Source organism: Sinocyclocheilus anshuiensis, unplaced genomic scaffold (genome assembly GCF_001515605.1).
Source record: "Sinocyclocheilus anshuiensis isolate Anshui unplaced genomic scaffold, SAMN03320099.WGS_v1.1 scaffold20, whole genome shotgun sequence".
Lineage (NCBI taxonomy): Eukaryota > Metazoa > Chordata > Actinopteri > Cypriniformes > Cyprinidae > Sinocyclocheilus > Sinocyclocheilus anshuiensis.
The window spans coordinates 1,218,604-1,245,253 of NW_015558646.1; the positions used below are offsets into that span (position 1 = coordinate 1,218,604).

General features: G+C 37.3%; 4 protein-coding genes across 8 annotated transcripts in view; all 4 read left to right on the forward strand.

The window, feature by feature from the left end:
• Positions 1 to 4,687: 4,687 nt before the first annotated feature.
• On the forward strand, positions 4,688 to 8,429 carry LOC107680988 (ADP-ribosylation factor-like protein 13B). Of its 2 annotated transcripts, none has more exons than XM_016477098.1 (8): positions 4,688 to 4,764; positions 6,062 to 6,175; positions 6,288 to 6,367; positions 6,461 to 6,710; positions 6,950 to 7,055; positions 7,328 to 7,533; positions 8,110 to 8,206; positions 8,294 to 8,429. In XM_016477098.1, exons 1-8 carry the CDS (start codon positions 4,745 to 4,747, stop codon positions 8,342 to 8,344), a joined length of 924 nt encoding a protein of 307 aa, XP_016332584.1. In that variant the 5' UTR covers positions 4,688 to 4,744; the 3' UTR covers positions 8,345 to 8,429. The 2 variants fall into 2 exon arrangements, with proteins under 2 accessions (XP_016332584.1, XP_016332585.1); XM_016477099.1 differs by having other exon boundaries at positions 6,288 to 6,358.
• Positions 8,430 to 8,646: 217 nt separating this feature from the next.
• LOC107680989 (transmembrane protein 35-like) lies at positions 8,647 to 12,821 on the forward strand. Its single transcript, XM_016477101.1, has 3 exons — positions 8,647 to 8,757; positions 10,720 to 10,911; positions 11,745 to 12,821. Exons 1-3 carry the CDS (start codon positions 8,725 to 8,727, stop codon positions 12,105 to 12,107), a joined length of 588 nt encoding a protein of 195 aa, XP_016332587.1. The 5' UTR covers positions 8,647 to 8,724; the 3' UTR covers positions 12,108 to 12,821.
• A 1,474-nt stretch (positions 12,822 to 14,295) lies between these two features.
• LOC107680969 (centromere protein I-like) lies at positions 14,296 to 24,132 on the forward strand. Its single transcript, XM_016477071.1, has 20 exons — positions 14,296 to 14,644; positions 14,898 to 15,035; positions 15,229 to 15,347; positions 15,828 to 15,935; positions 16,072 to 16,120; positions 16,227 to 16,273; positions 16,414 to 16,503; positions 16,601 to 16,732; positions 17,413 to 17,538; positions 18,524 to 18,644; positions 18,772 to 18,866; positions 19,096 to 19,213; positions 19,486 to 19,550; positions 19,812 to 19,921; positions 20,703 to 20,838; positions 21,006 to 21,130; positions 21,919 to 21,967; positions 22,467 to 22,685; positions 23,392 to 23,433; positions 23,561 to 24,132. The coding sequence occupies exons 1-20, from the start codon at positions 14,482 to 14,484 to the stop codon at positions 23,699 to 23,701; spliced, it is 2,193 nt and encodes a 730-aa protein (XP_016332557.1). The 5' UTR covers positions 14,296 to 14,481; the 3' UTR covers positions 23,702 to 24,132.
• Positions 24,133 to 24,798: 666 nt separating this feature from the next.
• drp2 (dystrophin related protein 2) overlaps positions 24,799 to 26,650 on the forward strand; it is a 133,962-nt gene continuing 132,110 nt past the window's right edge. For all 4 annotated transcript variants that reach the window (XM_016477066.1, XM_016477067.1, XM_016477068.1 and 1 more), the window contains exon 1: positions 24,799 to 25,098. In XM_016477066.1, the coding sequence (XP_016332552.1) occupies positions 24,936 to 25,098 (163 nt within the window). In that variant the 5' untranslated portion in view covers positions 24,799 to 24,935. The remainder of the gene's footprint in view (positions 25,099 to 26,650) is intronic.

Genomic DNA, 26,650 nt, shown 5'->3' on the forward strand with positions numbered 1-26,650 from the left:
AAAAATGTATAAAGCTTGAATGCCTTGATTTCTGCTTAAACCACAGTGCAAACAATGATTGCTTTTGTGCGTTCAGTTGTTCATGAGAAAACAGCTTTACGTTGCCATCTGCTTTTCAAGTCAAGTTGAGCTTTATTGTCATTCCGCTACATGTGTGGACATACAGTGGAACAAAATGTTGTGTCTCGCAGGACCACGGCGCTACATAAATAAACATAAATATAAACATACAACACTTGACGTAAGAACAATTTTTAAACCTATACATAACTAACTTACTGAAAGCGGTAATCTAACTATACATATACTATAAATAGTTGACTATACATAACCTAAGACAGATTATACAAGTACTTTACATAATAACTGGGCATGATATTGTGCAAAAGAGGTATTTAAGGTTAAGAAGCAAATAGTGCAGTATGATTTGTGGTGCATTCACAAGTAAACATTTGTTAAGTCCTTATTAAGTTCTTGTAACATGGAGTGTTTATAAGGAAGTGTCTGGTGCATTTAGAGAGAAAAGAGTGTGTTTCTACAGGTGGTTTGTCCAGCCCACTCACCTGTGTGTAGCACACTCAGAACTGCACAATGTTCTTGAGGTTTTCAACAGTTTTCATATGGTGCATGTGGTGTGGTGGGATGGGGAGAGAGAGGATCCTGGTTTCAGGAGCTAGGGTTGTGGATGAGGTTTCAGAGGGGTGTGAGGTGACTGGAATTGAGGGCTCTCACAGCCTGGGGGAAAAAGCTGTTGAGCAGTCTTGCAGAGACTCCGAGTTGCACAATGTTTTCCTTGTAACATGGAGTGTTTATAAGAAAGTGTCTGGTGCATTTAGAGAGAAAAGAGTGTGTTTCTACAGGTGGTTTGTCCAGCCCACTCACCTGTGTGTAGCACACTCAGAGTTGCACAATGTTTTATGAGTTTTTCAATGGTTTACATGTGGTGGGGTGGGGGATGGGGGGTGAGAGGATCCTGGTTTCAGGAGGTAGGGCTGTGGATGAGGTTTCAGAGGGGGGTGAGGTCATTGGAATTGAGGGCTCTCACAGCCTGGGGGAAAAAGCTGTTGAGCAGTCTTGCAGAGCGGGTTCGGTACCGTGTTCCTAATGGCAAGAGCTGGAAGAGAGGGATGGGTGGAGTCCTTCACGATACTGGTGGCTTTACTGGAGTATCGTGCAAGGAAAATGTCCAGAATAGAGGGGAGAGGGGCACCGATGATCTTTGCAGCTGTGTTCACTGTCCACTGTAGGGTCTTGCATAATACATTACACATGTGGTGTGTTTATTCTCACAATTGCAACTATGTACTTGTGCCTCTATTTAGACATTACAATTCAAGAGAGAGCCTCCAAAGCGTCTGGTGTCCCAGGGGCCTCACATGGCCATAAACAAGCCTTGTAAATACTCACATTGCAAACAGCCATTGCCTATGGCAGCCACATAGTAAAACACTAACAATGGCTATTTGAAAGCACCTGCATCTTAGATTTTTTAAAATTTTTTTTTTTCTTTTCAAATCTAATTTTCAGTATAGAGATTTAGGATGTCCGTTGAATATCTTTACTACATGAGGAGAGACACAGAGTAGTGCTGTTGCTGTGCATTCTCACCCCCACAGACTGATTGTCCCAAACTGAACTAGCCATGATCAGTAAACAAATGCATATGGCCTTCTCTGCCTCAGATCCACAGTTGTCAAGCTCTCAAATTCCCAGTGAATCATAGGATAATGCAGTGATTAGTAAAATACATGAGCTTGTGGAATTCTTGGATCTTAGATAATGTGGTACACTCTTAAAAATAAAGGTGCTTCAAAAGGTTCTTCAAGCGATGCCATAGAAGAACCATTTTTGGTTCCACAAAGAACCATTCAGTCAAAGGTTCTTTAAAGAACCATCTCTTTCTTGCGTTTTTGTAATCTGAAGAACCTTATTTCGCCACAAAGAACCTTTTGGGAAACAGAAAGGTTCTTCAGATGTTAAAGGTTCTTTATGGAACCATTTAGACAAAAAGGTTCTTCTATGGCATCGTGAAGCACCTTTATTTTTAAGAGTGTATGTGCAGTTGTCCAGCCTGTGAATCATGGAATCGGGTGTATTAAATGAGCCGCTGTAAGGACAGGCAACATGGTCACTGAGCTGTTTCCATTTGTGTCATGGCCAGCTGACAGGGGGTTGTGCCTGCACTCAAGGTTCCACATGAGTTTAGTCAGCAGATGAAGTAAGCGCCTGCCAGTAATTACTTAATCAGATCAGACTACAGAGAAGTAAAGAGGATGTTGCTTTTGTTTTGTTTTGGCAGTTGCCTCACATCTGGTTTTAAGTGGAAGAAACTACCTTCAGTAATTTGATCTTTCAGAGAAACACTCGAATTGATAGATGTGGATGCATGCCTAAAGCGTTTTATAATTGACTGGAAAAAGTTTTTTTTAAGTTATAAATAAAGATGATTGGAGTATGAGAAAATACTATTTCAGTCTTTCCACTTCCAAAATGAATGTTATTTCCTTTTTCTTTGTTATTATTTGTGAAACTAGCAGTTTCTGAGTGAAGTCTGTTTCACCATCAAATTTGCTTTCAGTGTAGATCAGCATTTCTCAACCCTGGTTCTGGGTGCCCCCCAGCACTGCACATTTTGTGTGTCTCCCTTATCAAACACACCTGATTCAACACATTAGCTCATTAAAAGAAACTCCACGACCAGAAATGGGTGTGTCAGATAAGGGAGACATACAAAATGTGCAGTGTTGGGGGGCGCTCAGGACCAGGGTTGAGAAACACTGGTGTAGATCCTGAAATGACTGAACAGAAAAACAAATGTCTTGAATTGGACCTCTGGTGGTCAAACGTATGTCATACACCTCAGGAAACTAAATGCTGCAGCTTATCAGACCCTCACAGTGACTCCATCAGATGTAAACACTGTGTTCTCAACTGTAATTCTAAAATTCTTGGAAAATGAAAAGCAGCTGATAAAACAGGAAATGATCAGAGCATATAACCTTTTCTAAAGCCTATGTCTCATATTTGTTAATTCAAATGTAATTGATTTAGATAAAGGTTGAGATTCAGCGCAGTTTGTGTACTGTGCTTAGAACAACCTTTGACTTGGAATCTTGTGACAGAGACAGATGCAGACTTTGATGTGGGTTGAGCCCGAAACTGCATGTTATTATCATAATTACAGTCTACCTGACATGAATTAAAGGTGCAGGAAAGATAGTCATGGTGAGGTCACTGAAGTTTGGTCTGAAATTGACTGTGTTATGCAGTGATGCTGTTAAAATTCCTGTAAAATGTATAACTGACCATATACAATGGCTCTGAAAAGTATTCGCTACACTTAAAATGTATAAATATCACAAAATATGGTTAAGTAATTATTAAAAAAGAAAGAAAAGCAAGACATTGACTAAAATGATTACATTGACCAAAAAATGAGAATGGAATGGATTGGTTAAGTAATTATTAAAAAAGAAAGAAACGTAAAGCTAGTTGGTTTAATTTCTTTGCAAATGCCACTTGGTTTGATATTTTATGCAAAGACATTTCAATACTTTTTGAATACTGTGTGCTTTTGAAATTTAATGGGAAAAAAAATTCAGGCTAAAAGCCCATTCACACCAAGAACAATAACTACATAACTATAACAATATTTATATTGGTGTCCACTCCAACTCACAATATGACTATGTTTATTATAAGCAAGCGTAGCTGTTTAGTTGTCTAGTGCCTTAAATGCTTAAGCTCTTTAAAATCGGGTGATTCTAATTGGCTGTCAATATTTTTACCATTCATCAACAGGAAAAAAAAATCGTTCTGAAAGTGATTCCAATGATGTAGCTATCATTATAACTTTGGAATGAATTAAAACTTTATAATTGTCATTATCGTTATCGTCCTTGTGTTAAAATCAGCATGAAACAAAAGTTGAGCTCGTCTTTTCTTCCCAATTGTGACACATACGACTTCTCAAACAAGAAAAAATGTAGGGCGGAACTTGATTTTGTCCATCAGGATTTAATTGGATCGTTGTTGTCTGCTAATTGCTGTGATCTCATATGAGTGACAGGTAGCTGGACAGGATGGATTATTATTGGCCAGCTCTTGTACCATCGATGCACACGTCATCAGAGAAGGGGAAGCTAATGTTTTTGATTAAAGATTAAGAGATCACATGAATGAAAAAAATAGGGATGTGCACGGATAAATAATTTACAATACTGCAATATTACATAAAAATAAGAATTGTCCATTTTGATTTGGTGTTAATTTGAACTCTGTGAATATGCAATAGTCTTCTGAAGATGGAGATTTCAGAAGCACGTACAAGTGAGCCTGTGTCACTTGGATTATTTATCTGCAAGTGGCGTGTAAACAACAGGATGACGTCATACTATGACGCTCTACACAGTAATATGCATTAGACTGAGTAGTAGATAACATATTTCTCATTTACCTCAAAGCAGATGTCTATGGACTTTCCCTATAACTAAAATCGAAGTATTTGTTAGGATGTTTACATATATTTAGCTTAAAATAACCTGGCAGATGTCTACATTTAGCCCAGTTAAACCATGCAGAATAGCAGCTGTCACTTGTCTCCCATATGATTGGTTGTAAGGACGTGATGGCGTTCCTTCTAAGCTCCTCCCACATGAGGTGACCGGATTAGAGGAATAAGTAAAGCCTGATTCGTTTTTAGCAGATTTGTGCAAAATGTCTCTGGAGAGACAAACAAAAACACATGGAGTCTGACATACTACTGTGAGTAATATTATTTTATTGACTGCACATTAACTCTAAATATGTGATATGATGTGCTGTATTATGTCTGCATATGTCTGTATACTCATTAATGCTGTTTATGATCACATGTGATTGTGCAGAGGAGTACACTGAATATTATTATAGTGGTCTCCAAACACTCTGAAATGTACAGTTTTCAGTCTGTATTTAATAATCCAGACTAACATGTTGATGCTTTGTATCTGTAGTCAAATATGCAGTTTAGAATTTACAGTTGTGGCATCCTTAATTATGTGTAAAGTGTCGGTTGGAAAGTTTTGTTATGTAGAAAATTTTTTTTAAACGTATTTTACATTTACAAACATAGAGAGTGTTTGCACAGTGGGCTACAGCAGCGCATGCTGCTTGGATAAAGGGGTCAGGTGTTCAAAACGAGAACAGTATAATTGACTCAGACTACTCTTTAAAGGCTTACGGGACTGAACAGATGTACAGTGATGGACCAAGCACTAAAATCGCAAACCTTCCTACAACTCAGACACCTGTAAATGTAATTAGACTACTATGTGTGTGCACTGGATAGGAAGCTGCTATCTGAATATGAGCAGGTTATTTTGCCCTGGAAGGTCTTATTCTGCTAGTTGGCTCAAAAACAAAGTCTAATCAGCTCTTTTGCAGTGTTTTGATCTCTTAAAGCCATGACCGCTAAAGACATGGCTTATGCTGATTCTTAAAAAGAAGGTTAGAGGTTTTGTTTTATATTGTTTTGTTGTAATATAAAGTGTGTTTACATTTTATTTATTTTTTTACTTTTTGTTTTGCTGATTTTTATACACCTTTATTTGGCTGTAAAAATTAAGAGTTTAAAAAGTTTTTTTTCCTTTCTTTTTGTTTGGCTGTAAAATGAAACATGTCTATAAACGTAAATGTTTAAAAAAATATTACAAATATTTTAAGTATTTTTAAAAATAATTTAAAAGAATAATTTTAAAAGAATAAAATACATTTAAAATATGAATAAAATACTTAAAAACAAAATAATATATTTGTTTAAAATTATAAATGAAATACTCAAAAACAAAAACAAAGTGAGGATGGCTCTTTCTCAAAACTGATCCCATATTTGACCATTTTTTGTATTTGCTTTTCAAGCATTACAGGTATTAAGGGGATGGTGTGGGTGTCAGAAATTCAAGTAACTAATGAATCCTTGATGCTTAAGGTTAATGCCTGTGCGAGACACAACAGCTGGGGTTTACATGTATTCTAAGGCCATGAGTACAAATGATTGAGTATCCCCGATATCTGCTCTCAGGTACGAGTTAAGGAGACGATGGTGCTCTCCCTGGTGCTCTCCTCCTCCAGTCAACATGTTCAATCTCATGAGCAATTGCTGCAGCTGGGTCTCCAAACTCCAGCAACCACTGAGGTACCTATACAATTCTATCTGTTTTTTTGTTGTTGTTGTTGCTGATCAGAAGGGGTCAGCCTATTATCAACGAATGCCACATATTAAATAACCCTGTTTGAAAATTTTCTAGAAAGATCACGGTTCTAGTGGTTGGTTTGGACAAGGCTGGAAAAACATCTTGTGTCAGAGGGATGTTGAGAGGTAATTTAGGTCATTTGAATAAATGTTAAAGTAAATCAGTGAGAGATTTGTTAAACTGACTGTGCATTTTGTTGAGTTTTAATGTTATGATACTTTGTTCAGTGCCCCCTGGAGATGTAGGTCCCACTCATGGATGTGTCCGCACTGAATTAAGGGTGGAGAACTACTTGGTTAACATACTGGATATGGGAGGGGCTCCTGAGGTTCGGGGGTCTTGGAGAGAACATTACGGTGAAGCTCACGGCATCATCTTTGTGGTGGATTCCAGTGACAGACAACAAATGAAAAAGGTCAAAGAAGCTCTGGTGGACTTACTGAAGCATCCAAGAGTAGCAGGAAAACCTCTTCTTGTGTAAGATAGCCCTGTTCACAACTGCTATTATTAAATCATCTTTCTGATGAAAATATATCAGTTTATTATTATAAATCATATAATATTTGTTAAATTATTTTCTTTGACAATGCTCCAAACTATTCAGTTTTTAAAATCAATATAAAACTCAGGTACAAATAGCAGTACTATCTTCAGTGTGTCTAATTTTGCCTGCAGTCCAGCTTATTTTGGCCATCTCTATCTATATCTCATAACAGGCTGGCAAATAAACAGGACAAAATAAATGCTCTGCTGGGAAATGAACTCATTGAAATTCTCTCTCTAGAGAGGCTGGTCAACCAGAGCCGTTCCCTTTGCCACATCGTGAGTACTGTGAAACAACTGTGACATATTCAAAACATAAGATAAACCTCCAGTCTTAAAGGGATAGTTCACCCAAAAATGAAAATTCTGTCATCATTTACTCACCCTCATGTCGTTCCAAACCTGTATGAGTTGCTTTCTTATGTTGAACCTTATGACTGGTTTTGTGGTCCAGGGTCACATATACCATGTTAACGTTTATGGCAACATTCTGACCGGTTACCAGTAGCTTTATTACAGTGTATTTTAAGCAGTCTGTTCTTAATCTACAGGAGTCATGTTCTGCCTCAGTGGACCTGCGTCGCTGGTCAGACAGAAAGACTCTGCGAGGTCTCAGATGGCTACTGCGAGCCGTGTGCCTGGACTACCCTGACATCTGTGCCCGTGTGATGAGAGACGGGAGGCGACCATTAGGGCCAGAAGAAAAAGAGAGGAGAGGAAAAATAGAGAAGAGCCGGAACAAATCTAAAGAGGAAAAGTAAGGGATGTGTTTATATAAGATAATATGTTTTTACACTACTGTTCAAAAGTTTGGGATCGGCGCGATTTTTAAATGTTTGCTAGAGAAGTCTCTTATGCTCGCCAAGGCTACATTTATTTGATCAAAAATACAGTAAAACAGTAATATTATTAAATATTATTGCACTTTAAAATAACTTTCTATTTTATTTCAAATATAATTCTTGTGACGGCAAAGCTGAATTTTTAGCAGCCATTACTTTACTACAGTTTTTTGTAGTGCCACATGTTCCTTCAGAATTCATTCTGATATGCTGATTTGGTGTTCAAGAAACATTTATTTTTTTATTTTTTTATCAGTGTTAAAAACAGTTGTTTTATATAGCCTATTATAAATAAGAATAGAAAGCTCAAAAGAAGAGTATCTATTTAAAAGTTTTTTTTTTTTTACTATCACTTTTCTTATTAACATTTTATTATTCATTCTTTCTGAATAATAAGAAAAAATTCTAACTGGCCCAAACATTTGCATACATCATATTATCTCATTTGTATATATGATAATAAGATGTATGCAACTCATCTTGTCTTGCAGAACACGTACAAGCAAAACCGATATCCGTCAAGAACAGCACAATGAAACTGTGAGGAAAAATGGGACACTGCAGCCAATCGAAAATATTCTAAATAAGGTTAAATATCTTTATCATGGAATTTTTAACAAAACTGTACTGTTGTTTAATTGACTTCACTTATTGATTTACCCTTTGGCATTGTAGGAGAACTCTTTAAAAAAAGAAACTAAGCAAAAAGAAGAAGGTGAAGGTTAAAATTAAGAAGGAGAGTCCAAGCAGAGGAGTAAATGAAGACGAGGTGGAGGAGACAGAAGGAAATGAAGCAGAACAGGACCACAACAGCCAGAAAGATAAAGCCAGCAGTGCATTACTGACTCCCAAACGAAGGAAAATGAAACGCAAAGCCAAAGTAAAAGAGGAGAACTCTGGTCTACCAGAGTCCCCCAACAGTGAGGTCTCAAGACCCTCTAGAGGTATTGAAACTTTAGTGTCATTAGAACTGAAATACTGCATCCTATTTCCTTTAATGCTTTTAAACTATGTATTCATAGGAAAAGAGGAAAGAATGAGAAAAAAGAAGACAGTTAAAGTAAAACGAAAGAACAAGATAAACACAGAGGAAGTTCCAGCAGCTTATGCACAGCCTGTTGATCTTTCAACTACTTTCGGTAAGAATCAGTGACCTTTATAACACTATTCATTTTGATCATGGCTGCTCATGGGGGAAATTTAGGCCTTGTGGGAGGAATTTTTCAACACCATTGTATATAAACTTTATATTTACTGGCAATCATTTTTCTACATTGATATTAAAACAATAAAACAAACCAAAGCATTTGCTCAACACAGACAGCCCTGATCTGTAGAAAAGTAGGAGTCTAATTTAAAGCATTTCATTTGCCTGTTTCCTAATAGACCTTTACCGAAAAGCAATTTTGTCTCTCAAAGCCCGACAGGAACAGGACATGGCTTCGGGATAGTAATGAAAAAGAAGAATGAAGACCTATGAAGAAATGGAAGATTTGGATGGATGGATGACATGCTGAACCACTTATCAATGTCTTTTACCCAAACAGAAGTCTGCTATCAATGTCTGCAAAAAGAAGTTACTGTTTTGTAATGGCTAGATCGTCATTGTCACTACCTTTGTAAATGTACACTTTGTATTGTAATTGTATTAAGAGATTATTGAGAAATGATTGAGAAAGAATTATACTAAAAACGGGACATACATTCAAAAAGGTCTGTCCTGAAAAAAGACAGATAGTGTCCTAAAAGATTTTTGTATTATAACTTACTCACATAACCTAAGACAGTATATGATGAATCAGTCTGATAGATAATCAAGATGGTTTATCATTAAGCATATTGCATTCACTGTATTTATCCTTGAGTCTGTTTTTACAGGTTTGAATAAGAAGATGCCTACCTTTTTTGTGAAATTTTATTCATTTTTACCTTTTTTAAAAAAAATATATAAATCCATTTCTTTTTAGCCAATTTATACTTTTTTTGGTGTGTGATGGTTTTATATGGAGAAAAAATTTGCATGATGGGATACCTATTGCTCAAAATGATTGTCTCTGATGTTTTTCAACCAAATAAATGAACAAAATCCTGATCAAAACACTGGGTTATTGTAATATATTATTAAAGGGGTCATATGATGTGATTTCAAGTTTTCCTTTCTCTTTGGAGTGTTACAAGCTGATAGATAAATGTGTGTGTGTGTGTGTGTGTGAGAGAGAGAGAGACGGTCACATCACAGTGGAGTCAGCTGTCTTAACCGTGGCTTGTGTACTGCAAACACATACCAGCTTCATCACTGTGTCTGTCACGCGACTCTGTTCCACTTTCGGGCTTGAACTGATGGTAAAACTAATGACAGTATTTACTGGCATTACATTTATTTTGAAAGATGAAGCTTGCGATTATGGTCAAGGGGCGTTACATTTCCGACGAGTGCTTGCGGGGTTCGGCCAATCACAATGCACTGGGTCAGCTGGCCAATCAGAGCAGACTGCGCTTGTCGGAAGGAGGGACTTTGTAGAAAACGAAGCGTTTGACAGAGGCGGGGCATAGAGGACCTACAATAATGTACAGTATTTGAAAAATAATGTGTTTTGAACATTAAAGCATGTCAACATATTCTGTTACACAAAATACACAAAATAATGATCTTTAAAAAAGCATCATACGACCCCTTTAAACAATTAGTTTTGAATAAGAACCAGCCGAGGCTGTCCTCTTGCTGAACTGAAAAACAAAGGGAAATATTTAATTTGATCATTTGTACAATAGGTAATTTAATGCCATTTATATTTGTAAATAATTATTAATAAACTAGCGATTTTCTTTCAGGTACCAAATAGTTGTCTAAACAAACGGAATACTTATGCTGACAATGGGACAAAACTTGCTGTTTCTGAACATCCTGCGGTGTGCTGGAGCCTCCTAGTGTTGAGAAGCACTGCTTGCAAGTTGCACCAATAGTATGTTCCTGCACTGCAGTTGGCTTTATGTCTATGACGTTGATAAACCGTAGCGCCCTCTAATGGTGCTCCCTGGTACTGAAGTGGAATGACATGCAGCCATATTTGACTGTATTCATCAAGCCCTTCCCCCTTCAGCATCTTCAGCAGGACAGTGAAGAAAGCTGGAGCGCGACAACGGATGCCAATCGAAAGGAGACTTTACAGAAGATGGCCTCGCCAAGAACCATAACCATTGTTGCCCTTTCCTTTGCACTGGGTCTGTTCTTCGTGTTCATGGGTACAATTAAACTCACACCAAGGTTAAGCAAAGATGCCTATAGTGAAATGGTAAGTGATCGTCGCTTAGCAGTATACATGTAAGCAAATGAAGCTTCAGCTGAAGGCAACCGGCTTTGTTTTAGGAGGGGGTGCGAAAGTAACTGGCTCTTTTTGCATTTTTCTATAAAATGTCCGCTAGTGCTGTCGCTGCCTTTTTTCACATTTCACTTTTTTCACATTCTTTGTTTTGGATGTGTCGGTGAATATAAGATAGACTTAATTTAATTCCATCTATAATCTTAGATATAAGGAAGACGTAATTAAAATCCTGATTATGAGTCGAATTATGTAGAACTTAATTGGAGCAGTTGAACAGCGCATTCTATGCACAGCCGCAACATTGTTTCATTACCGCATAAGTAGGTCAATTATGACATCACAATGCGCATCATCTGTGATAAACAGAAGAAACGCTCTCAGATATGACGTGTGATGATTATTTTGCAATATCGTTCTAAAACAAATCCTTTTAAAGCAGCTCATGATAAAGCAATGGCGCCGCTTTCCAGCAAATTCTATCTTCCATCTGCAGGTGCAGCAGCTGCTGTGCTGATGTCATAGACACATTCAGATATTCACATATATATATTTTTTTTTTTAATAAATTACAGTACAATTCAATGCAATACAGTTGGGTCAATATGAGCATTAAAATAATATAAAAAAAATATATCAAGCATTTGATCTATCTATCTATCTATCTATCTATCTATCTATCTGCTGTATCATTTCATCTGTTATTTTTGCAGTGCACATAATACATCGTTACATGTGTAACATATGTATTAATGTTAAATATTCTTGACAAAAATGTAAATTGAATGTTTCTGTTCACTTTCCAGAAAAGGGCGTACAAGAGTTATGCAAAGGCCCTTCCGGCATTGAAAAAAATCGGCGTTTCTTCTGTACTTCTACGCAAGATTATTGGTACTCTTGAGGTGGGATGTGGAATTGTTCTGACCCTTGTGCCAGGGAGACCAAAAGACGTGGCCAACTTTATTCTGCTGCTGGTCATGCTAGCGGTGCTTTTCTTCCACCAGCTAGTTGGAGATCCTCTAAAACGCTATGCTCATGCCCTAGTGTTTGGTATTTTGCTGACGTGTCGGCTGCTCATTGCTCGTCAGGGTGAGGACCGGCCTGAGAGGGAGGAGAGACGAGAAGAGCAGATCACTGCCCAGGAAAAGAACAAAGTCAAAGTTTCTTAGCTCCACAATTTCAGAAAGAGCGCCTGGCAACAGATCTGTTTCTCTGGATAGTAGAGAAGGTGCTCGGAAAAAAAGACAGTAGTCCCAAAAGGTGATTTATGTCCCACAGCTACATATCAGAAGCCTGAAAACCAGATCTTATGTTACCTTTACCTCATGTCTTACCTGTAAAACTTCTTATTTAAAATACAAATGTTCAATTTGGACAATCACCATTGTGGCAACTGTTTTGGTTGTGGTTTTGCAACAAAAGATTAAACTACTGTAATTCCCTGTTGTATTTATTGTTATTATTATTTTGTCCCTGCATTGAACAATATCCAAAATGCCACTTTTAAGATTATACTGTGATACAGGTTTCTTCAAATGTCAACAATTTTTGTGATGGTTTATTTACTTTTGAACTACTGTCGATGAATACTATATAAAACCGGTTCTGTTTACACTGACATAGATGTTTTTATTATTTAAAAATGCTGTACATCATTTGTTTAAATGTTCGAGTCAGATGGCAGACAGTAACTTCTATGTTGCCTCAAAATCTGTTACAACCATCAAAACTGAAAACATAACAGCGGTTTGTTTAGGTACATGTAAGTTCTGCATATTATTATTTTTTAATTTGCATATAATAATATTTCTTTGTTTCTTTTTATCAAATTTGATTTTCAAGGTTGTCTCTCAAAAACAGTCAAATAAAAATCGTATCCTTGGATTCTTCTTATGGTTGCTTTCTCCTTTTGAGTCATAGAACTACCAAATTGTTTGACTATTTTTATTACTAAAATTGATTTTCCCCCCCCATTTTTTTATCTACTGTATTTTCTTTAGATTAATGTGTTCCTTTATACTGTTCTTGAAAACCCAGCACTGCTCATTTGTGGTGTCTTACTAATTTTACATACTAAATTCAGGTTATGCATCACTACTAATAAACTGAAGAGATGAATCAGGTGTGTCAAATAAGTGATACATTCTAAATGCACAGTGCTGTAAGGAGTAGAATTGAGAAACGTGTCTGATATGTTTGGATGTATACTGATAATTTGCTGTTTGTAACTGAGTAAAAATACCTAACGGAGAACATGAGTCATGACCTGTGTCTAAACCTTTACCAGAATGCCCAGCTAATTCATGAACTGAATTGTGCATTTGTAGTTTACACAGAATGGGTCATATTACACTTTTGACAGTGAGGGGGGAAAAACTGATGTTTGTGCATGCAGATGCTGACAATAAAACCTCTATGCAGTTTATCATGGAGTTTGGTGACAGTATTAAAAACACCACTTGTGATTTTTATGTCTTGCTCACTTTTTACTAAACAGATTTAAATATGAATAGAATGTTACCATCAGCATATTCTTGTTCAAAACTGTAAATTGGTCAACCATATTTATGCTAATAATGTAAATCTTGCAGCATATATGCTATTTAGTATATTTAAGCTCAATGCAATGTAAACAAAAACAAATTATCCTCAAAAATAATTATCCTCACAAAAAAAAAAAAGTAATCCACCAAAAGAAATATTTAAAGTGTGGATGTATATTATTTTCTTAGTATGCATCATTAGAGTATCATCACATAATAGTCACTGTGCCCTTTTTTCTTTTACAGTTCTTTTCCATTTAATACCAACCAATCTATTTATCAAATATAGTCGACTCAGTATATTGATGTCTCAAAATTTGGTCTGACATTCTGCTGTTTTATAATGAATATTAATTAATTGATTTTTCAACCACTTTGACGTTGCTCACCCCAGTCCAGTAGGTGGCAGATAAGCACGTTCTACGTTGGTTTGCCAAGCACCATAAAATATCACATGAAGTAGAAGAGTGGCTCAGTACTGCTCTGGGCTGCGTTTCAAGCGTCCTAAGCCTATTTTGGGAAACGCAGCCCTGAGTAGTAGTCTACCAGTGATACCTTGGAAATAATAATCACTTATAATAATAAAATCACATAATAATAATCTCTAGACACAGTAGCCACGTATAAAATATTAGCCGTATAATATTTTACACTCGTGGAACTTCCCTTGATATTTATTTGAGTGTGCATCTAATTTGCTTTGTTAATATTTAAAACTATACACAATTGTTTATGTTTTAACAACGATAAATGCAAATTACGAATTCAATGAAAAAAATAAATAAAATGAATTCTGAAACACAACCATATATTAATAACATCTTTGTTGCAGTAAAGCTATTCCGCTTTCAGTTCATTGCGCTAGTGGCAGTACAGGAAGTGATGCAGTGCGCATGTCCAAACGGTCGCGGCAGATTTGGCGTTTGGTTTGAATGGGTTACTTCAGCGACCGAGGCAAACACGCGAGAGAGAGCAAATAATAATATAATGTAGCGAAAAAATGGCCGATTTATCTAACCTGGCGGGGTTAGTCTCCGAACCGTCCGGAGAAATAGACTCCTCCGTCTCCTCTGTGAGCAACAGAAGTTTGCGTTTGGCAGAAAAAGAAAAGAGAAAAGGCGTGGCGGATCCCTTTGGTCTCGCGGTGAAGTATTTGTCTCAGGGTAAGTGCAGCATAAAACATAGAAACGGATTACAAAAACTATTTTAGAGGGTTACAGTTTAATAGTAGGGACGTTTTTATTTATTTAATTAATTGTTCCTTTAGTTCTTTTGTTTTTGTTCCTTTAGTAACTCTGATAACGACTTCAAGTCTGTTAAGGTCTTTTGTTTACCTGTGTAAGGGTGTCGTCATCAGATACTGTATCACATCTAAGTGTCATAATATCTGTTTGCATGTATTGTTGTATGTTACAGTGGAAGCTGGCACAGTAGTCAGAGGGAATGATGAGCTGGAGAGGAATATGGTGAGGGTGGAGACAGTGGCTCTCAGTAAGGGTCTTCCTCCGGAGGTCTTCACAGTGCTACTGGACTTGGCTTTAAGCCTCAATGCAGGTAATATAATTAGGGGGATGCACAGATTTCTTTAGCTGTATTTGTTTACATTATAACATGAGCAGGAATTCATCATGAGACACATGATGGCAATTAGATCACAATCAAACATATCAGCAGTTGCTCATCCTCATTCTGCTGAGTGCCTTTAGGGGTTTATGGCACAGATGATTAAATTCAGTTCATCCGACAGGAACTGCGAACTGTACCCGGGTGCTGAAGTTTCTCATACCTGCCACAGTGGTGCCGCAGGAGGCAATTGTAAAGGGGGTGTCGTGGCTGTGTGTAGGGAAAATGCCAATGAATGCACAGGTGAGGGCTGTCGATTGTATCTGGTCATTAGTGAAATGGCTGTCATTTGCTTTTGCTTCATAGGTATCAAAATTAGGTATCGGAAATTAAAATTAAGCCATTTTCTAAATACATGTTATAAATCTTGAAAGATTCATCTGTATATGTTCTTTAATTATTATTTTTTTCTTCCTTTGTTTAATTTTTATTTTTTTTATTTAAATTTGAATCAAAATATCATGTCTCTGTCTTATGGTGGAATGACAGACTTCTCTCTGGTTATGTATTTATGACTTTGACAGTTATTTAGTCCCCCCTTAAACCCACCCCTGCAGGCTTGATTTCATCTGACTCCATTTTTTTAATGCATCACCCACAAGTCAAAATCCAATCAACACCCATTGCATAGAACCAAGTCTTGTATCTGTCCCTGTCAAAATCTGTCACTGCTTCTGTTTCATTGCTATTTTTGAACATTTGGTTCATATCTTTTCTTTTAAGGTTCTCTTTGTCCGCTGGGTGCTCACTGTTTTTGACCTGATTGACTGCAAAGATGACTTGAGATCCATTTATGGCTTCATTTTCAGCTTTGTGACGGAAGAAAATCTGGTTAGTTGTGCTTTGCAAAGTTTTTTTCTAATTTAGGATATGTCCATGTTGTAAATCTACTGGCATATGTTTTATAATTGCATTAAAAAAAAAAGTTTTCCATGTTAATTTACTAGGCTATTTTTTTTTCTTCCAGTTCCCTTTTATTTGCCACTTGTTGTACCTTTTAACCATGCGGGAACATGGTGAGTTGTTGACTAAGTGGTTTAATTTTTTGTCTGTAAATGCTGTAATAGTACTACATGATGTTACTTGCTTGTTATTCAGATTTTTTTTTTTCCACTTTCGTAGTTCACCCATACAGAGTCAGGAAACTGTTGGATATTCAGGCCAAAATGGTAAAGACTCAATCTGTTAAAATAAACACCTCAATATCCTTTATCATAAATGTAGATTAACTGTAGTGCTAGAGAATGTTTCTTGTAATTGGATGTTTCATTTGACAAGTACTTTGTGTTTCTCCCCTTTTTCCTATTAGGGTAGACAACCATTTCTCACACAACTTCTAGCACTCTACAAAGTGTTCCGACCAGACCTAGTGACGCTCTCTCTTCCATCAAGAGTGAGGGTTAGTGTATTGTATTCGTTACTGTTTTTTCCAACAGAGCTTTGTTCTTCTGCCAGGTGTTTCAGACTCTTAGACAATGCAATTTTTTGTTTTTCAGACTGGATTCAAGAATCACAACTCCACCTGGAAAGTGGCTCTTTGTGCTGTGCAGAGGAAAAACACGAGTGCTGTTTTAGTTGACCAGAGCCTCAGCCTGGATGTGAAAGAGAAGCCATCCTCCAGAAAGCGGGTAAGATGTCATCTTTGTAATACTGTAAAGAGCTTTAGGGAACACTGACTTGTCAACTAAAGGCTGTTACACACATCACAAATTTTAACAGATTTGAAAACACTAGACTTGCCTAAAAGCTGGGCATCATACACTAAATTATGCAGGCAGCATCACATGCTACCAGACTTTCAAATTGTTCCAAACACAATGCACTTTGTTGCCAGGAGACCAGTGACCAAATTTGGATGCACTTCATCCACCATGTTGTTACGTTGTTACTGTTACGTGACTTACCAGTGCTAGGTGCGTTGTTTCACAATGCAATTCACAAATTGTCTCATGTGGCCTCATGGGAAAGTAAACTTCAGAATTTTGTCAATAATAGTAGGTCATTCAGGTACTTTTCACCTACTGGTTTAAAGTGAAATTGAAAGTGAAGTGATGTGTGGCCAAGTATGGTGAATTTGTGCTCTGCATTTAATCCATACAAGTGCACACACACAGTAAGCACACACTGCATTTCAACTTATGTGTTTTAAAATTGGCACTAGTTGACTCCTCCTCCCGACTGGAAATTGGGGCAGAAAACTGGCCTTGTATATTCCAGTCTTAAATATACAAGTTCTGAAATTATATGAATGGGGACAAAAGAAAATGTATCAGTTAATCTATAAACTGAATGTATCTAATGTCCACAGAAACTACATCACCTAGCGATACCTCCCTTGAGCTCTGCATTCGACAGCAACTCCAACAAGAAGGTGTTCCGCCTGCAGGAGCTCTGTTCCTTCAAAGAGCTACTGGAGAACATTCACAATATAGAGGTAATGCACATGTCTTTGTCTTGACTAGCAATATAATAGGATATTGATTTCTTGGCTCTTTAAATGCAAAATGCCATATTGCATAATATTCATCAAATTTACACGGATCTGCACTACTGTTGTTTGGCCTCTTGGTGGAGCTAAGCCTTCACAAGACTGATCAGTGAGTATGTCATCAAGTCTGCCATCTAATTGATAGTACTGCAGAATCTGTCACAGTAGTCAAATTTCTCAGATGTAAAATTTATTTTTCGTCTTGTTTAATGTTCATCAACACTGTCGTGTCTGTAAGTACTAAACAATATATTACACTCAATTGGCAAGTCATAAAATATTTACCGATCCGGACCCACTGACCTGATAAGCCTTATTTAATCTCTTTTAATGGTCTGCAGACATTTATGCTTAATTCTGCTTCAAAATACTTCACAAAATGAATATCGTCATAGTGTTCCTGCACCACTTTTTAGGGGGATTTTGCAGTCTGCAATAGGAAAGGATTGAGGAAGAAACTGGTGGAGTCAGTCATGTGGAAAAAAACAGTTCATTTGTGACCATGGGGAAAGATCATTGATTCTTTCTCACTGTGGCAACCCCATCATTAGAATCAGTCATTTCTCAGATGAATGATACATTTGCTTGTTAATTACAGAAAGACTCTTCGTTGTCAATCTGTCACTTAGTTTTATTTATTTATTATTTGTTGAAGTCCCATATTGTGAGGCAGCTGTTTGTAGACTGACACAAATTACAGTTTTTGAAAAGAGTGAGAATGTAGAATGGTGGAATGTGTTTCATCTAAACTGTTGTACTAAACTGTCAGTTTCAGTACAGGTCTCAAAGGAGCCAGAAGTATGACTGAATTGGTTTATTTGCCTCCAGCTGTTTTGACAGCTCTTGGTTATGATATACTGTCTCTGTGTTGTGCAGATGCACGTTGTATAGCATATTGCAGCTTAATGTTAAAGTCATAACTTGTTTTCAGCTGCCTGCCCAGATGGGTTCGCTTCTGGGATCAGCTCTGGCTCTGCACTACCTGGACTGTGTACAAGATGAATCTGCCTTCCTGCGCCTTAACTTTTGGCTTGGACACTCATTGCAAGAGGGTAAATTTTCCATGTCATAATACCAAAGCTTTTCAAGCTTATCTAAAGTCTCTCCCTGCCTTTATAGTTCCCATTCAAATTCCAGTTCAGTAACATAATGCAGTTTATTCTGGTATGTTTTGGGCAGAGTTTTTACTATGTCCTGTGGATGGAAGTTCTGACAACACTTCTGAAGGCTGCCGCTTCCTGAGCACCATCCTCTTTACACAGCAGTTCCTTCAGGTACAACCAAGCAACAAAAGACAAGTATTACCCAAAAGGAAATTAACCTTGGCAGCCTCAAGGTTGGATGTTTAATATCAGAAACATGTTGCAGTTTATTCCACAAACCCAAGGACATCTATCAATCATTTTTTTCTGCCTTGCTTTCTTTCTCTTCTGCGTTCCTGAATGATCTCCCCACTTGTAAAATCCCACGTTGACAGGGTTTGTATTTGTGCATTGTTCTCAGGAGGGATTCTCCAGCACAGAGAGTTTTCTTTATAAGTTTCTGAGTGTGTGGGACGGCTGTCTACTCCGGCCGCAGATCCTGGATCTTCTCAGTGACATCCCCTTGATGCCAAGCTTCTGTGAGTGTCCCAATTACCTCTGCTGCAACCCGAGGAATTCAAGAAATACCATTTCTGCTCTCATAACTTTTTGCATTTGCTGATTTAGTGACTTTTTATTTTTATTTTTGTGAAGTGCGTGTAGTGTTCCAAAAGAAAAACAGTCCTTACATCTAATGATAATGGCATTTCTACATTGTTCATTGATCAGATAACATATTTCATTGTCTTCAGCATTTTATTGGTCAGTGTAAGTAAAACTGTAACCTAACGTTTCTTTTCTTCATCTATAGACATGCATAAACTTCTCTTTGAGCCACTGAAGCAACTTTATTTTACATCCACAGTATTTTTCAAGGTTTGTATGTTGTTGTTTGTCTTTCTTTCTGTTTGTTTGTATCAAGCACGAGCATGACCGTTTGAGCCAGGTTGTCAATGAATGCTTAAATCGTTCAGACATAAGTGAATTACTCTTTCTACACAAAGCCGTGGCATCTTTACACTTCCTGGGATGTTATTTGAGTGGTGTTGTGATTAAGCTCACAGCAGTTGAAAGCAGGATTTGTTTTTTTCCCCCGCTCTTATCTGAATGTGCCTTTTCACATTGTCCTCCTCACAGTGTAGTGTCATCGAGTGTCTGAATAGTATGCTGGTGAAGTGGCTGACATGGCATTCCGTCAGCGCATCGGAAGGCGGTTTGGACATCAGTCTTAACAGCAACAGCACCATGTGAGTATACCAAAAATATGAAATAAAAATCGACAGTATTTAGTTAGTTATCAACACATTTTCAAAACCTATTTAAAAAATAAACAACTTTTCTTTTTGCTGATGTAACCAAGGCTGTATAGGCAGAGAAAATGGTATTAACCAATACTAATATAGCCAAAAATGCTTAAATACTTATTCTTATCAAATCCTGATAAAAATCCCAGCATTATTTCCAGCTGAGTAGTCTTGGAAACATTTTGCTTTCTAGTATTTAAATAACTTGCGAATGCTGTTGTCTTTAATGTGACTTGCACTTTACCGAGTCCTCTGAGAGTTTTTAATGACTCTGTCAAAAACGCACTGTCTTGGAAAACATTGCAGAAATAATCTGAAGAAATGGGACCACACTCCAATGATTGTACTCTTTAAAAGTCTTGTCTGAGGTTTACCACTGCAGATTTCTTTATATTTTATATTTAAAAGAGCTGCTGATTTGGTTATTTTTTTTATTACATTACTGAAGTGCACAGCTGAAGGAGAAATTATGATCAAGGGCAAAACCCTGTTTGACTGCGCCGGTGTGCCATGCATCAATGCAATACACCCATTATTCCCTTTTTCGCTTTGGGTCTCTGTGCTGTGCGAATTGTGTGGGTGCCAAGCATAGCACAAAGACACATCTGGTGTGATTTAGCTGATTTATTTTGTACGTTCTGCAAGGAAAAATAGTTTTTCACATGTTATTTTGTGTATGCTTTCAAAAAAGTGAGTGAAAAGAATAATGCACTCCCCTTCCTAGAACTATGACCTTGTCTGGCTTCATGGACTCAGTTATGGAGCTGGTTCGCTTTGTGGGACTGCTGGCATCTGAGGGACTCCGTCTGGAGAACTGCCATGTTCTTCTGCTCAACCAGACACTTGCTTTCTATGAGACGGTACACTCAGCTATGATTAACTTAATTAACATGATGTTCTTGGCAAAGTGACATCAACCGAAGTTCCACCCTGAGTTTTACTAAGATTTATGTGCTGATTTTCGTCTAGTAGATTTAATGTTAATGTCTTTGTGCTAATGCAGACATTTTTCTCTCGTCATGTCTAGGTGTGTGACATGTTTTTGAAGTACAGTTTGCCTCTGATCATCATGCCTCCGGCTGGGGTTTTCTACCCAGCTCTCTTTGCCACAGACTCTATCAGCGTGGATAGGCTTGGCTACATCATGTTCAGGTACTATATGTGAGCTATAATAAGCTTTATGGGTCATTTTATCACTCTGGTCAATCCTAGAGATTTTCTGCTTGAGATGTTAGCTTGGCCATGCTAGATTAAGGGCATCTTCTTTTGGAACTTTTGGGTGAATGAGTTGGGTGAGGGTAAGTTCCTCTTCATCGCATGTGCAGTTCCCATGGCAGTGGGACACCTTTGTGCTGCTGGCTAATCTGAGGGCAACAGCCTGAACCTTCAAATGCATTACATTGCCATGGCATGATGCCTGTAAGCAATAGAGGAAATGAAGTATGAAGATCCTTTCATCTGCTTCAGCATGCAAACCTTTCAGTGCTTCTGTGAAGGCCTTAAAGGGAAAGGTTCACTCAAAAATCAAAAGTCTGCCATTTATCATGCCAATATGGAAGAATATCTAAGCTACTGCTTTCCATATAATGAAAGTTGATGGGGATTTATACAAGCTCCAAAAAAAGACAAAGAACCACACAAGTCATATGAACAATTGTGTTTATATTAATAAATAAAGAATATTAATTATTTCTGAAGTCTACCATCATTAATTTCACAATTGTAGTGTATATCTGACTTAAGCTATTTCATGTCTCTTTTTTTAAATAGAACAAATAGTTCTAGTGTGTCTATATTGACAGACTATTTTCCTAATTAATGCTGTACAGTTGCTCTGACACAATCTGTATTGTTAAAAGCGCTATATAAATAAAGGTGACTTGACTTGACTAGTATGTTAGCTTTATTAATAAAATGCTGTTGTTATATCCTTTTTTCAGATACCGCAAGAATCTGACCTTGGCTAAGAAACAAGAGCAGCAGAGAGAGGTAATGAGGAAACTGTGTCATAAAATGAACACATAGCAAAGTCATGAAAAGCCAACTGTGTGTATGCAAGAGGTTTTGTGTCTGAATAATTTACTCATAATGGGTAAATTAGAAGGACCTTCAAGCTGTGCTTTTAAGAATTTACAATGAAGCTCCTGGAGGCTATTGCTGTAATCCTCACCTTACCTGCTGGGGATGAAAAGAGAAATGGAGTCTTCTTGATTGAATCCCAGTGAGACAAAGCATGGCACTGGAATTGCAGTGAATAAAATGGCCAAATAATTTGATCACAGCATTGCACTTTTGTCATTTAAAATATATAGGTGATTCTTGTCTCACACTGTAACCCATTAGATCCATTTAGTGGCACCAAGGTGTTATTGTACCCACAAGCGTTCTGTGGAATTTGAATTTACACTTTTTATTGAGCTGTGAATGTGTCTTGACAGGTGTTGACTTATTCATTTAGTTTCATGTTTAATATTTTCTCACATTACAGCAAACATTCCACATTAGCAGAAACACATACAAGGAGTTTAATCGGAACCTTCAAGCCATGGTGAACTCCATGTGGAACTCCTGGTGGTGCATCCCTGGTTCAGATATTGAGATTGACAAGGATCTTATCGCTCTGAGCAAAGTGGCAGAACCCTGGTGCCGTTTCGATCTCATCCACCACCCGGCGCTTTTCAGCTATGCCATCGAATTTCATCAGAGGGTGAGTGAGAGATTCTCACACTAGTGACATTTAAAAGCACGAGAGTTTGTAATCGTATAGTGATTTTGGACTGTCATCTCATTTGGAGTGAAGGAAAGGGACTCAGCTGCGCAAGCTAATTAGATGATTATATTACATCAAGTGTAAAGCCTTGTGTCACTCCTGGGGACAGCACAGCCGCCACTTTTCTCTAATAACTTTAGGAATGGACGAGGAGATAAATGTGGTATTAATGTTTCTTTTATAGAGGTTCCATTAATACAGAATCACATTTTATTATTCATGGAAGCTGTGTGAGACTGGAGTTTTCATCATCTTTAATAATACAAGTACCTTTTTTTGGTCCGACTTAGTGTTGTCACGGTACCAAAATTTCAGTATTCGGTACCGATACCAGTGAAAATCCACGGTTCTCGGTACCAATTTCGGTACCAAAGCAAAACACAAAAACATGCTAATTGAACAACATTTTTATTAATAACGTTAAACAAAAATTAAATGTACAAAACCAATGCCATTCTTTATACTTACTTAAAATTGTTTCAAGTTTTTCCACAAGTAATAAAAGTATGAAAAAAGTATACCGACTTGGTACCGAAATACCGGGTCTTTTGACAACACTAGTCCGACTGCAACATTCAGTAGTGTACTACTGAGATTTAGAGCAAAGGGAGAACAATGAATATTTATGTGTTCTCTTTATCAGTGTTGGCCGGAGAGGAAGAATGTGGATCTCGGTTCTATAAAGGTACTAATGTTATATCATCTCCTTTTTATTAAAAACTACTTATTTCAGGTCAACGTGAGAGCATGTATCAATCAGTCATATTCGGTTGCAATATTCCACACCATAACTCTTCTTTTCATGTTTGCAGACCGGGAAGTACTGGAACTGGTATATGGAGTTTCTCTTTAATCAAGGCTTTGATGGCCTCAACAACTTTATTCAGACCAACACTGGGCACGGCTCCACGTTGAATAGTCAAGAAGACGGGCAGCCCAAGAGTCAGCCTTGATGCTGGCAGGAAGTCCAGGTGTCAGGGGTGTTCATAAAACATGTATATATTTTATAGTCATCCTCCGTAAGAGGGCAGAAAGGAACCACTTGCATAACTGTAAATACTAAATGTACATTACAAGCCATTTTGTGACTTTCCAGTCTTTTCTAGTGTTGTGTACTTTTAGACCTTTTTTGCTTTTTATCTTTTGTGTACAGAAAACGGACCTAAAACATTGTGATAAATCCCTAATATTTGAAAAAGAAGACTGTTTTTACTGCCATATTAAAAAAAAAATCCCATTATTTATAACAATTTAAAACTGATGATCAAAGATTGATTAATAGTCTTGTTTTTTATTCCTGTAAACCAAATGGGCTATGTATCATTGATCGACCTGACATTAAAATAAATCCTTTGTTCTCAGATCCAGCATGAGGTAAAGCAGAGTGGTGCAGGCTTTTGCCATTTTTTTTTGTAAATGACATTTACATTTACATTAAACTGGACTTATTTGGGGACTTGCTAACTTGCAGTGATTTAGAGCTATTGTGTGATATTTGTCTCAAAGTATAGTTGTGTTAAGAGTAATTCACACAACAAATCTGTTTTTAATATTTCAAAACGCATGGGTTGTACTGATAAATCTATCATTTAAAAATATGAATTGTTTAAAATGCTTATTTATTAAATTTAGCATGCATAATTAGCCATTTTTAATAGGTTGGTTTGCTCAAAGACCTAAAAGTAGATGTAATGTGATTTTAATGCAAACATTCTGCCTATTACTAAATCAAACCCTATAAAGACTGCTTCTTTAAAAATAATAATAATAATAATAAAGACTATTGTTTTTCCACAGAAACACTGTAAGCATCCCCTAGGTAACTTGGTCCAAGTGCATCCTAGGAAATCTCAGCATCAAGGCAGTGTGAGCAAAGCTCTACGGCTTTACGTTCTACAGCCCGTCTCAGTCATAAATGTGAGCGCCTTCAACTCTGCGTGACACATCTTCGTGTTTATGAAGGGCTCTGGGGATGCCTCGCGACAATGTGTCCCCTCTCTGGTCCGAGCTATTTTCAGCGCGAGCGCGTCACGATGCCGTCCAGCAAACTTCATCCTGGAGTGAATGAAGAATACGCGCACACCTCCGGGATTACAGCTCATGCGTTATCATGAATAGAGGCAGGTGCACAACTTCAAACGATGAATTCTGCGAGCGCAAAACTACGCGATCTACCTCGCTCGGCTGATGTCCTTGTTCATGTATGAGACATTATTCGTTCATCGCCGTCTGCCCGATCATCACTTCTCCACTCTCATCCCGCAGCTTTCCTCTTTTCATCTGTGCGTCCGTGTAAAATGGAAATCTGAAGCGCTCCACTTTCGCAGTTTCTCACCTTTCAAAGAAAAAGGTAGGACTTTATTTGCTGTACTTGACAAGTGTGCGGTGACGATGGTTAGAACCGTTCCATTCACGCAAAGCCTTTAGTTTCAGTTTAGAGACGCGAGATAAATGAAGCTGGTGATGTCCGTTATTATTAATGCAAACTCCTCGATCGGTGGTTTATAGAAAGGCCTGATGTGGACCGCCTTTCTTATCTAACCGGTTGACACGTGAAGCCAGTGTAGCAGATCTTGTGGTTTATCATCTTGTCCGATGCTTTATTAAGAAAAATATCTTGGAAGTGTCGCTTAAATTACGACTTTATGAGCTGAATTAAGCGTGTCTATGTAACCTGTAGGAACGGTAATCGTAAAGAATGAAGGGTTCTAGTTCCGATTCTTATCGATTCCTCTTTCATTAACGTTAGCTGTTCTTTTACTTTTGAGGGAAAAATATTCATAGGGGAAAAGAAATGCAATTCCTATTGCATTGCCCTCAGCAGTCGGTTGGTATGAGATCATTTCAGATTTTAACAGAACAGGGTTAATTTATCAGGAAAAATCAAATTCTTGCAAAGTGTTTTCGTAGTTTTTATTAAGAGAAGAATGCAATCCAATGATTGGAAGGGATTGTCTATTAAATGGAATTGTTATAATTTTTATTTTTAATAAAATCTCGCATATAACAGTAACAAATCTTGTGTATTTTTATTAAATCTTACGACTTTAAAGTCCAACATAGTCTTTATTTTAAGTGGATTAAGTAGCTACTAATTGTAAATGAGTCGGATGAATTCAATAACCGCTCTGACAGATTAACAAAAGTTTGCTGATTTGCCAAAACGAACGTGGATATACAGGTATATCAGTCATTCATGAATCTACAGCAAGAGATATGGTTTTGATTCACTAAAAGAACCCACTCATAAGATTAATTCTTTCGATCTACACTGGTCATTGATTCTCAGATGTAGAATCTGTATTAGTGCAGAAAACAGTCTCGTGGTATGAGTATCTTAATTTAGTTACGCTTGATGTTTTTTATTGGTAGGAATAAACGGCGTATGATTCGTTAATCCAACAAGGTATGATTCGTTTGGAAATCAGACAACACTGGTGGCACTGTATGTTTTTGATTCCACTAAAAAGAACCGATTCATATGAATCATTCTTTTTTGAATCAGTTCTAAATAAGAACACAGTTCACAAAGTTTTGATAATTTTTTGTTGTTCACAGCCCCCGGAAATGTTTCTAGCTGTATTTCTTTGTTTTTACTGTGTAATTATTAGAATTCAGCCCCTCATCTCTTCTTTCCAGGCAGACAGTGCTTCACATTTTAAAAATGAAATGAGTGTGGGTTTTGACATTTGTCTCCAAATCAGGTTCATAAATTTTCAATGTTGTGGCACAGTAGTGTAATATGAGGTTGAAGCTTCTTTAAAAGCACTATTGTGACTCATGCTTTGATGTTCTTTGAAACGCTGACAGCCTTTGGAGCTGGTGGCAGTTCATGCTTGAACAGCCACAAAAAGAGGAAAAGTATAAGTGTCTATCCCTATCTGAGTGACAATGATCCTGCT

Excerpts from the sequence above, each read along its gene's own strand:
- LOC107680988 (XM_016477098.1), top strand. The coding sequence starts at position 4,745 with ATGGAGTCTGACATACTACT. Across the intron at positions 4,765-6,061 it reads ATGGAGTCTGACATACTACT|GTACGAGTTAAGGAGACGAT; the intron begins GTGAGTAATATT and ends ATCTGCTCTCAG. Across the intron at positions 7,534-8,109 it reads AACAAATCTAAAGAGGAAAA|AACACGTACAAGCAAAACCG; the intron begins GTAAGGGATGTG and ends CTTGTCTTGCAG.
- LOC107680989 (XM_016477101.1), top strand. The coding sequence starts at position 8,725 with ATGCACAGCCTGTTGATCTTTCAACTACTTTCG. Across the intron at positions 8,758-10,719 it reads TGATCTTTCAACTACTTTCG|CATCTTCAGCAGGACAGTGA; the intron begins GTAAGAATCAGT and ends TTCCCCCTTCAG. Across the intron at positions 10,912-11,744 it reads AAGATGCCTATAGTGAAATG|AAAAGGGCGTACAAGAGTTA; the intron begins GTAAGTGATCGT and ends TTCACTTTCCAG.
- LOC107680969 (XM_016477071.1), top strand. The coding sequence starts at position 14,482 with ATGGCCGATTTATCTAACCTGGCGGGGTTAGTCTCCGAACCGTCCGGA. Across the intron at positions 20,839-21,005 it reads CACTTGCTTTCTATGAGACG|GTGTGTGACATGTTTTTGAA; the intron begins GTACACTCAGCT and ends CGTCATGTCTAG. Across the intron at positions 22,686-23,391 it reads CCATCGAATTTCATCAGAGG|TGTTGGCCGGAGAGGAAGAA; the intron begins GTGAGTGAGAGA and ends TCTCTTTATCAG.